The 11,626-nt window shown below is 53.0% G+C and overlaps 1 protein-coding gene across 2 annotated transcripts; it reads left to right on the top strand.

The window, feature by feature from the left end:
- Positions 1–3,596: 3,596 nt before the first annotated feature.
- MSX2 (msh homeobox 2) lies at positions 3,597–8,562 on the top strand. Of its 2 annotated transcripts, XM_066196932.1 has the most exons (3): positions 3,597–3,616; positions 3,955–4,349; positions 7,801–8,562. In XM_066196932.1, exons 2-3 carry the CDS (start codon positions 3,977–3,979, stop codon positions 8,223–8,225), a joined length of 798 nt encoding a protein of 265 aa, XP_066053029.1. In that variant the 5' UTR covers positions 3,597–3,616; positions 3,955–3,976; the 3' UTR covers positions 8,226–8,562. The 2 variants fall into 2 exon arrangements, with proteins under 2 accessions (XP_066053029.1, XP_066053028.1); XM_066196931.1 differs by lacking the exon at positions 3,597–3,616 and having other exon boundaries at positions 3,904–4,349.
- The last annotated feature ends 3,064 nt before the right edge of the window (positions 8,563–11,626 follow it).

The following is an 11,626-nucleotide window of genomic DNA, read 5'->3' as shown; positions in this document are numbered from 1 at the left end:
TCGGGGCAAAACTTACACTTGATGCACACTCTGATTCCTTTCTTTTTGCAGTCAAATCGGGAGCCTAATCTTCCTTCCCTGAGTGGTGTCCGCACGCCAGCCCCGCGGCCGGTCGTTTAAAAAAAACCCCTCTCCCGTCTCTAGAAAACGGGTTATTAATCAAATCGATCATTAAAGGAGGGGGAAATGCTCCTGAGAGAATAACTCCGCTGCCCGCGGGCGTTTTGTCCTTCCGAGGTGTCTGTGGGGGACAGGGGCTGCTGCTTTACGGGGACAGGGGACACGGGACAGCGGTCGTGTCACGGTCCCGGTGATTTCCCTCCTGATTTACACCGATAAGGGGAGGGCGGGGGGTGTTGGGCAGCCCCCTCCCCCCAACCCCGCGCCCCCGGCTATCCCGGGATAACGATGCTGTGGGATTTCGTGGCGGGGATGCTGTTCCCGGCTGGATGGATACAGGAGCGAGGATGCTGCGGCAGCGCCCGCCCGACACCTCCCTCCGCCTCCAGGCTGGGAAAAACGAGGCGGAGGTGGGCTCGGGGGCAGCCTGGAGCCCGGGGGAAGCAGAGGGGGAGGCGGAGCTGGCCGGGACGGGCCGTCGCTGCTGCTGCTGCTGCTGCTGCTGCTGCTGCTGGAGCCCGTCAAACTGCACAGCCACTTCCCCCAGGAGCTTCCCTTTCATCTCCCCGCTCCTGGCGCCTGCCAAACAGCCTCAGTTTGTCTGCAGCGTCTCTCTTCCCCCTGCGCTCCCTCCCTCCCCGCCCCGCTCCAGCTGAGAGCCGCAGGACCGGGGCGCCCAGAGCTCAGGGGGTTGATGCTGCAGGAGGGCGGGGGAGAGCCGGAGGGGCACGGGGGGGCCGGGGGCTTTCTGGGGATCCCGTGCAGACCAGGGGACGCCCCCAGAGCCGGCTCGGTCCCGACAGCCCGCCCTGGGCCTGGGGTCTCAGCGGGGACACAAAGGGGGAGCCCCCGGAGTCACATTGTTCCCTCAGGCTGGGAGAATTTCCTGCTGGTGTGAGACTGGGCGGCCGCTCTGGGATCCTGGAGAGGGGGCAAAGCCTTAATTCCTAGAAATTTCTCTCTCCAAAGCCCGTCTCGGCGAGGTTTCCGTGCGGGACATTCGGTGCCGTGTGCGGCTTCATCCTCTGGTGTTTAACTGAGAGCAGGAGGATGAAGGAGGGGACGGGTGAGAGAAAAGACGAGAGAAATCTCTAAGCTCAAACTTTAGACAGAAAATATTCCAATTTCGCGACGGACTGAGGCTGAAGGGGGGAAACACCATGAGCAAACCCTGCCGTGCTTTGCTATCCCAAAATTCAGCCAGACCAGGCTGGAGAAGCCAACCTGTGCTCCGCAGCACCGACAGCACCGACAGCACCTTGTCCCTCGGTCCCTTTTCTCCCTCCGGCCTCTCAAGGGAGCAGAGGAGCCTCTCCAAACCCCCGGAGCTCGCACAGCCGGGCCACAAGCGGGCACCTGGAGAGAGAACCTGCACCCAAGGGACGTGCCCGGTGTCACCGTGACCCCGAGCTGCGGTTCCCCAGGCGCCCTTCCAGCGGGCATCGCCTTCGGGGGCGCGGTGTAATTATCTGCGGCGTTTCCAGCAGCCCCACAATGGCTTTCCACGGGCCGTGCATTGTTCCCGACACGCCGGCATTGTTCCCGCGTGTCCATCAATTCTCATTTACTTGTCACGGTGCAGGAAGCATGGAGAAGGGAAAGGAAGGGGAAGGAGGGGGAGAAGAGGGACAAACTCAACCCCACGGCGGCGGCAGAGCTTTGCAAGGCCGGGGCTGCCTGGCTGCTCTCCCCGTGAGGGTCTCCCAGCAAAGAGATGGATTCTGGGGGGAAGGAGAAGTGACAAACTGGGGGTAGCAAGAGCTGGAGAGGCATCAGTTTGTGGCGCTATTTTCATCCTCGGAGAAAAGCCCGAATGGGCTGAAATGTTGCAGCCAGGCCGGCTGGAGTGAGGCAGAGGAGAGCATCACTTCTCCCGGCATATCTTTAATCCTTAACGCACCGAGTTGTGCGGTAACACTGGCAGAAATCAGCAATGAGTGTGCAAACCCTGCTATTAGCGCCGCCGAGGAGTGGGGTTTTGTAACACGGCTTCTCGCACATGTCCTCCCACGCTCCTTCCCACACGGCAATCCCGTGCCCCGGTCCCAATTTGCTCTCGCTGGCACCAGGCGAGATGTTATCAGGGCTGGGGCGGCTGGAGATTTGGTGGCTGAGAAGTGGGGAGGGATGAGCGGGGCTGGAAAGGGTCGGGATCCCCCCCCGGGCCCATCGCGAAGCTCTCCTACAGGCCCATCCTCGAGCTGGGAAATCGAAATTTGCAAGGCTGGGGGCTTCCAAGACTGTGCTATGAGCTGGCAGGGAAATCAGGAGCCCGAATCGAGCAAAAGATGAGATGATTAAACCCTCCGTGGTTTATGGAAAATGGATATCTAAATATTCATCTTCAGAGTTCTGCAGCCGTGCAGGACCGAGCCCGCAGACTTGAGCTGCCCCTAAATTCGGGGCTTGGGGAGTGGAACTGTGCCTGTCGTCTTCTCAGTGTTTTTTAGTGCCTCTAAAAATGACCCTCACTAATAAATTATAGCAGCAAAACCGCTCCCAAACCCTGCGCAGCCTGGACGTTAAAAAAAAAAAAAAAATTAAAACAACTAAACAATTGAGAAAGTTGCGGGCACAGCATGAAATAATGCCCGGCGCAAGATTAAAATAATTATGAAAAGAACAATATGTATTCGCTTTTATCCGCGCTGTAATTATAAAAGCTTTTTAAAGGATACTCTTTATTCATACCACTGGTAGGAAGTCAAAAAGTGAGAGAATCGCTTTCATAGTGCTGGTTTGATAGGACTTTTAATTAAGGGCTGCGTGCCCCTAATTTATTAAAGCTCATCTTTTCATCACGTGTGTAATTGACGCTGGAAAAAAAAATAATAATTACAGATCCAACCTCTGCAGAGTGGTTTTGCCCGACTTGGGTCCTGCTGCCGTGGAAACGCAAACAAGAAAAAAAAATGGATGAGAAAACAGTGGAGCAAACGGCGGCCCCCACGTTTCTCCGGGGGTCCGCATCCCGTATCCCGAATTCTGCACGCCCAGATCCCGCTCCTTTGGAAAAGGGACTCGATTGGGGGGGAAAGGGACTCGTTTTGGGGAAAGGGACTCGGTTTTGGGGGAAAGGGACTCGTTTTGGGGAAAGGGACTCGGTTTTGGGGGAAAGGGACTCGTTTTTGGGGAAAGAGACTCGTTTTGGAGGGAAAGGGTCTCGGTTTTGGGGGGAAAGAGGCTCGTTTTTGGGGGAAAGGGACTCGTTTTGGGGGAAAGGGACTCGATTTTGGGGGAGATGGAGGGAAGGGGGAGGACAGACCCCGCTCCGGGAGGGTCGGCGGAGCGTTGGACAGGGATTAACCCGGTGGTGCCGGGGTGACCCTGGGGGTGCCGGGGTGACCCTGAGGGTGTCGGGGTGACCCTGGGGGGGCCGCAATGATCTCGGGGTACCCGGGGAGGAGCCGCGCCGGCGGCGGAGGGGGGGGGTAGCACAGCCACACTCCTCTGAAGTTCCCTCTTCGCCTCATCATCATCATCCTTAATTACCTCGGTGAGTTGTTTTTTTTTTTCCCCTCGCTCTGCTGTGATTACAGCCCTGCACGGCTCCTCGGCGGGCCGCCCGTGTCATTAACCCCGTGTCATTAATTGGGATCGGGGAGGGGAGCGGGCGGGGGGGGGCCGGGAACTCCCCGCGAGCGGCGCCGGCTGGGCCCGCCCCCCTCCAGCTCTCAGCCAATGAGACGCGAGCTCGCGTTACGTCAGGCGGTGGCGCGGGCGCTGATTGGGCGGCGGGGCGGCTCCCCCGCTCGGCCAAGGAGGACAGCGGCGGGGAGCCCCAGAGGGGGAAAAGGGGGGCGGCCGGGCCCTCACGCCGCACTCGCCGGGCAGCGCCAGCTCCGCCGCACCCGCCATGGCTTCCCCTCACAAGGCCAAGGACGTCTTCTCCTCCTCGGACGAGGAGGGCGCGGCGGCCGGCGCCGAGGAGCACCACAAAGTCAAGGTGTCCAGCCTGCCGTTCAGCGTGGAAGCGCTCATGTCCGACAAGAAACCCCCGCCCAAGGAGCCGCCGCTGCCCGCGGCCGGCGGCAGCAGCAGCAGCGCGGACGGGGCGGCCGTGGGCACCTCCAGGAACCTGCTGCTGGCGCCCCACGGCTCCCGGGACGAGCACAGCCCGCCAGGGCCGCTTACAAAACCCTTCGACACCGCCTCGGTGAAGTCGGAGAACTCTGAGGACGGCTCGTCCTGGATCCCTTCGGAGGCCGGGAGATATTCCCCGCCGCCAAGTGAGTCCTCCGGGGGCGGGCGGGATGCGCCGGAGCGCGGGGGTAAATGCACGGAGCTGAAGGCATAGATCCTGTGGTTTATATCCTGTATTCCCATCCGAGAGCTCGGGTTGGATGGGGCCCTGAAGGGAAGGTGTCGCTGCCTATGGAAGGAGATGGGTTTAGGGTCCTTTCCGACCTAAAACATTCTGCGATTCCGCGATACTTTTATAGGTATTTATATGTATGTCTTTTTAGCTATTTAGTATATATTTATTATTATATATCTATATTATCATGTATTTATAGAGTTAAATGAGTATAGAGTTTCTGTACATGACTGCAGGGATGTCTACGAATATAGACGGCTTTCAAAGCTTTAGAAAGTGCAGAAATCACCAGGGACCCCCTTTCTAAGCCTTGGAAAGATCAGAAATCGCCAGGGACCAGCTCCCGGCCCCCTGGCAGTCAGTTCGTCCATTTATGTTATCCCAATAACAACTGAGATTTCTCCCCGTGCCTTTCTCCCGTCCGCGGTGCGCACCAATCTCTCAAACCCGGGAATTGTCCCTTCCAAGCTTGAGCCGGCTCCCGGCGCGGGGTTTGTCCCTCCATCCCTGTGTCCGGAGCCTGTCAAAGTTCCCCGAGCTGGTCCTGACCCATTGGATCCCTCCCGACCCCGTCCCCTCCTTAGGGACACTCGGGGCGGAGGTGACATCCTGAAACCCCCTTCACCGCGTTTCGCTTTCGCTGCGAACCCTTATTTAAAAAAAAAAAAAAAAAAAAAAAAAAAAAAAAAAAAAAAAAAAAGAGAGAGAGAGGGGGGAAAAAAAGCTTTTAAGGAATTAAAAGCCTCAAAGCATCCTTGGGGAGAAAGGGAAGGAGCATCCCGGCCGTGCCAGGCTTCCCCGCCCTGCGGTGGCCGCGCACCTGTGTCAGGATTGATCCGCTCTCCTCCGCGCATCCCCAGCTTGCCTGGTGGAAATTAAATACTCCACTTAATTGAAGTTTTAAGAGACTTTTCAGGCGCGAACTGGCTCACGGAATTTTATCCTCAGTCTAATATTGCGGGAGGAAAGTTTAGTGCTGTTACAGCTTTCCTTTTATTTTTTTTTTTAACAATAATTTCGATTTGGATTTCATCCACTTCCTTTCTTTTATGGCAACCCCGAATTAATTTGATTTCTTTCGTGCTGGGAGAGGGCAGGGGGAAGGTATTCCCTGTGTAGCTCCAGTTTTCACTTTTCACGTATTCCCTAAATGTGCTGGAAAAACATGAAAAAAAGCGCGTTCGCCGCTACTTGGACCCCTTCTCTAAACCTGCCCAAAACCCCAGACTTAGACACGGCCTAATAATCTCCCTCTACATTTTTTCCCCTTCTAAATTCCTCCTTTTTCTCTTTTAAAACTGTTTGTTCTCGGGGTCGGGGAAGGAGTTTTGTAAAGGACTTCGGTAGCGGGGAGTTTCCCGTGACTTCAGAGGGATTTGGGGAGAAAACTGAGGATCGGGGAAAGGAGGGGAAGGTCCTTCGGCCTCGAGCGTTTTCCTCATTTCCCACCTCGGCAGGAGGCAATGAGCGATTGTCCCGCAGGAAAACCGCCCGTCCATGGAGAGTTTTGACATTAAAAACAGCCCCTTGATTTATTATTATTAATATTAATATTGCGGGTGGGATGAGCTGGGGGGGAAAGGCTGTAAAAGCTGGAATTTTGAGGAACGCAGAGAGGAAAAACCCTCTCCAAATGATGGTGGGTTTTTTGGGGGTTTTTTTGGGTGGTTTTTTTGTTTGTTTGTTGGTTGGTTTTTTGTTTGGTTTTTTTTTTTTTTTTGGTCCGATTTTGGCTTGGAAAAGAAGGATAAAGAGAAGAAAACAGAAAAATAAATCAGTGAGGGTTTGACACGGGATAAACGCAATTCCGGGGGCTGCGGTGGCCGCGGTCCCTGCGGGTCTCAGAGCCCTCGGGGGACAGCGAGGGAAGGAGCCGGGGAAGGCCGGGCTGGGCATAATTCCCGGGATTTCATGGGAAAAAAGCGCGTTTGTGTCTCCGTGCGCGGCTCGGGCTCACCCCAGAGCCGGGGAAGGCGCTGGGACTGGAGCCACGGCCACCCCAAAAATCCTGTCCCTGAGTCCTGGCACGGCTTCGCTTGGGGGAAAGAAAGGAGTTGGGTTCAAAAATAGTGGCAGGGAATTCAGGGTCGGTTTGTTGTAGTTTTAATTTAGTGCAGCTATAGAAGTGAATCAGCTGTCACAGTGAGCACCTGAATTATTAAAATGCCCTGGTGGGATCACAGGCCAGTATTTGAGAAGTTGTTTCCTAGAAAAGCTTCATATTTTTTTTGTTTGTTTTCAGTATTTCAGTAGTTTTCTAGAGGAAGAGCAATAAGAAAAGTTTAAATTTTTTCCACTGTAACTGTTTTCTCCTTTACTTTCCTGAACTTTAGAACAATTCCCTCGTGGGATTTTTTAATTGCACGATACGTGCTTAAACAGCTCCATGGTCTGGCTTATTTAAAAAAATAAAAGAGAAAAGTGAAACGAGTACAGAAAACCCAAAATGCAAATACTGACGAGCGCTTGAAGCAGGACAAAAATTCAGCAGCCTGGGTGTCACTTGCTGTGTCCAGCCAGGATGACTTGTCCTGTGCCCCAGGAGTGAGCAAATCACGACCAAATCACTGATCTTTTGAAGTCAGCCGCCTGCTTTTTAGTTATTCTTTAGATTGCAAAATTGTTAGTGAAGTGCTAAATTAATCTAAAGGCGAGTCAGCGCTCTGCCATCCCGGGAATATTGCCTAACCTGGCGGGGGTTGAAGGCAGGCACAAAAGGTGGTGGATTTTCTGGCTTTTATTGGCAACCAAATGCTGAAGTTTTGTCTGTTTTCTTTTTTTAATTGGCAAATGTCATAAAAGCTAAATGTTGAATTAAAAGGGCGCTGCTTTCCTATTTGAGTTTGTTGGGGGTTTTTAATATCAGTTGATAATCAGACAACACCCACTGAAAATCAGAATTAATAAGCAGAGGAAAAACTTGATTTGGAAGAAAAAATATAAAGAAAAAAAGTCCAGTTAGTGAAACCACAGAAACTGTCAGAACTTCTTCAGCTGTCACTTGTAGTGGGGAAATCCTGGAGCAGGGCTGGGCTCTCCCCTTGCCCCCCTGTCCTTTTGGGAATCTCCTGCTTTTGTGGCATTTGTGCTGCACTTTCCTGGAGCTGTGCAGCCGCCAGGGCAGTGGCTTTGTGTGCTCTCGACCCCTGTGAAGTGACTCCCAAAGCCACCCGTGAATTCTCTGTCCCTTTTGAAATCGCTGAGGCAGAATTTCTCTTCATCAGCTGGAGCGCTGTGAGTTTAAGTGTGGTGAGAACAAGATTTCCAGAGCCACTCTCTGAAGGATCTGTTTGGAGGGGACGCCCAGCAGAGCCCCGGGGTGTCCCTGCTGCTGTGATAACCGGCCTCTCCCTTCCTTGCAGGACACCTGAGCCCCACTGCCTGCACCCTGAGGAAGCACAAGACGAACAGGAAGCCCCGGACCCCGTTCACCACCTCGCAGCTGCTGGCCCTGGAGCGCAAGTTCCGCCAGAAGCAGTACCTGTCCATCGCCGAGAGGGCCGAGTTCTCCAGCTCCCTCAACCTCACAGAGACACAGGTCAAAATCTGGTTCCAGAATCGGAGGGCCAAGGCCAAGAGACTGCAGGAGGCCGAGCTGGAGAAGCTCAAGATGGCAGCGAAGCCCATGTTGCCGTCGGGGTTCAGCCTCCCTTTCCCCATCAACTCCCCCATCCAGGCTGCCTCCCTGTACGGCACATCCTACCCTTTTCACAGACCTGTGCTCCCCATCCCGCCCGTTGGACTCTACGCCACTCCCGTTGGATACAGCATGTACCACTTATCCTAAGAAGATCCCACAGACAAAGCCTCAGACAGACTGAACTTCCTGGTGGATCCTGTCCAGCCCTGAGAAGGCAGAACCCCAACCAGTACTGGCCATTCCTTCTGCACTCTTCTATCTGGCATCCTGAGTTGTCTGGGAGTTTGCTATGGGTTGAGAGTGCTCTGAGTACTCTGAGTCTGCTCCTCAAAGCAAAAAAAAAAAAAAAAAAAGGCATAAAAACCAACAAAAAATTTGTTTTTGAGTAAATGTAGGGGTTTTATCCAGTGCAAGTAAAACTAGGTTAAACACACAAAAAAAAAAAAAAAAAAAAAAAAAAAGAACGGGTGAAAAAGCAATTTTATCATAAGGAGGCAGAAATTCCCTGAACACCCAGCACGGGTTTGAAATAAGATGGGTGCATGCCCTCGGGCCACACTCTAAATTGCCATCACTTCATAGAAGGGAGGGAAATAAAAAGGTCTAATCGAAGTTTTGTTGTTCGGTTGTTTTTTTAAAAAAAGACAGCAGAGCCCGTAGCTAGAGACGTGTAAATAGAAACTAGAGCCGGTAGAGTCTCAGTGAAGTTCAGAGCCAGCAAATTCCTGCATTTCTGGGGGGTAGGGCAGAGCTTTGCATCCCGAACCTCGGGGTGAGATGAGCTGCAGGGCCCCTAAATGTAGAGCCCAGCTTTCCCCGGCGTGGCTCCTGTGATGCCTTTCTGTGTATAAATAGCTTCAGCCTTTGTAGAGCACTGGCAGGGGAGGTGAAGAGCGAGGCAGGGTTCTTGGGTAGGCTGGTTTTTATCTCTTCCTATTGGCATGCTTCGAAAGTTTTGGCTGCAGCCAGGTAAAATCTTGGCTCTGCTGTGCTCTTGGAAAACCAGGAGAGAGGGGAGAAAGACATGGCTTGTTCCCATAAAGGATTGTTGAATCCTTCTGGGGGATGTTCTGGGGGGTTTTATTATTTCTGTTTGTGTTAAGGAGAAGCCCCTGAGTTTTTCTTCCATTCTGAGGATGCCAATAGAAGTGACTCGTGCTTTAAGCCTTTCTAAAGTGAGATCTGGGTGTTACCAGCAGCCCCACGAGCAGGACAGTGGGGGGATAGAGACTGTGTGACCTGCCTGTCCCCGTGGGAACTCTGGCAGCAGCTTCCCCAGGCTTCTCCTTGTAACTCTTGTATTATTTGTATTACTCTTGCTAAACTTTATGAGGAAGTTACTCTCCAAGGCTGTGGAGCACTGAAGTTCAGAGCTTCTCCTGGATTTATTTTCTTAGCATGCTGTTGTGGAGGAAAGAAACGAAACAAACAAAAAAAAATCAGAAAAAAAAATGGAAAGAAAAAAAAAAGCCACGAGGTTTTGCTGGTTTTGGTTTGTTTTGATCCAGGCATTGATGCCGCCTGGGACCCACTATAGATGAACTTCCTCTCTCCCTTCCCCCTTCACCCCCCGATCTCCCATTATAGGAGAATCCCTTTGAAAGGGATGCCTTGTACAATTTTATATATTTTATTGAAGATTTATTATTTCTTATCTCTTATTTCGAATTAAATTAAAAAAGAAAAAACATGTTTAATCGCGTGTGGGTCTGTTAGTGTTTGGAGTCCTTTGAAAGGTGCCTTCTCTCCGTGTGTGTTTTGCACTGCTGGGTCAAGTTCAAAGGAATGTTTGGGTTGCCTTTGTGATTATTTCCCCTTTCTCAATCTGATGTAAAGCTAAATTTGCAGCGCGTGAAGGTGAATTGCAAGTCAACATTTTGGAGTCAAAAGCCAAAGCTTTTATGAGGTTTCCTTGTTTTTAACAACCGCTTTTAGGCGCCTCTGTTCTTTACAACGCCGTGCTCCGGTGATGTTTCCATCACTTGCAGCTCGTGTGCCTTTTCCCTTTCCTTTGGAGCTCTCCCCTCCACTCCACCTCAGCTCTGTGCTTTAGAGGGAGATGGGTCTCCTCTCCCGAAGGATTTGGGGTGGGGGAGGGGGGGGGGGAATTGGGGCAGGTAAAACTTGCAGTGCTCCAGCTGCGTTTCAGGGCACCAGGGTGCTGTGCTGTCCCACAGCTTCGGGGTGAGGCTGGGAGAGCAGGTGCTGGACTGACCACCCTGCCCTGGGGAGAGGAGCCGGGCACAGCCGAGTGCCACCACATGGAAATGTCACAGGAGGGCTGCTGGGGTTAGGAGGGGACCAGGGGACAAAAAAACGGGTGTTTTTGACAGACCAGCCCCCAGACCAGGTGTTTTTGCCCCTTGATGGGTGTCTTTGCCCCCTGACCAGGCGTCTTTGCCCCTCACCGGGTGTCTTTGCCCCCTCAGGGGCTTCCCCCGGGTGCACTCTCCCCACTCCGGCTGTGCGGCTCCCGCAGGCCCCGCGCTCCCGGCCCCGCCGCTGGAACACCGGGAATTGTCCTGTCCCGCAGGCTCCCGGCCGCATCCCGCCTGCCTCAGCATCCCACCGCATCGGGATGAAAAGGGTCGGGGCATGAGACACTTCTCCGGCCGGGCTGTGCGGGGTGCAGGGACTCGCGGAGCGGAGCTCGCCCTGCTCACCCCTCTCCCGATTCTCAGAAAAACTCCTGGTGACCCTCCCGTTTCGGAAATGTGGGGAACCAAGCTGGGGGAGAGCCCAGTCTCCACGCAAGCTCTTCAAATTAGAATTTACCGCTTCTCTCGCCAATTCCCTTTTTCCGAAGCATCATCTCCCAAAATCCAGGGCAAGGCGAAGTCCCCTCGGCCCTGCCCTTTCCCGGCCTCTTGTCCCGAGTGCTTCCTTAGCCGGGCTGGGCTATAAATAAACCCGCGGTGTTTTTGAACCTCGGGTATAAATCAGCTGTGTCAGGGATTACAGCTAAATCTTTTTGCTGGAAATTCTTTGAGCGCGGGAGCTTTGCGTGTGTTATGATAGATCCCTAAATGGATGCAGATTTATTGCGGCACACTAGAGTGTTGAAGGAAAAGCTTCCAAATCTCGGTTACAACCTCGGCTCTGGGAAAGGCGGGAGGGATCCGTGACACCTTCTCGGAGCCTGCGGATGGCATGACAATTCACCCTGCGCCCATTATTAACTTGTTCCAATTAAAGCCTTCAGAAAGGCCGAGTTAATTGAGTATTATATTTTATTAGGAGGGAGGTGTCAAGCTTTACTCATGAGACTTCATCATCGTCCTAATGGGAGCTGCCCCGCAGGCAGATCTGTAACTGAATAAATTACAGCGAGGCAGGGAAATCAGAATGCTATCATTAAACGCGATGCACTTACTGAAATTCCTCCCCCACTTTCGCAAGAGGCTGGGGAGGTGTGGCTTTAATTAGTTATTTTAATGCAAAGTTAAATTGTTCCCGAAGTATTTTCTGACACAAAGCAGATGCGATGATTAGAAGTTGAGTGAGACTGAAAGGAGTTGGCATCTGTTCCAGGTACATCTATATATTTT

This window comes from Chamaea fasciata, unplaced genomic scaffold (assembly GCF_029207755.1).
Source record: "Chamaea fasciata isolate MVZ Bird 193981 ecotype frontalis unplaced genomic scaffold, bChaFas1.0.hap1 SCAF_15, whole genome shotgun sequence".
NCBI lineage: Eukaryota > Metazoa > Chordata > Aves > Passeriformes > Sylviidae > Chamaea > Chamaea fasciata.
Note: the sequence above shows the minus strand (reverse complement) of the source record. Positions and strands in the feature narration are given on the sequence as shown.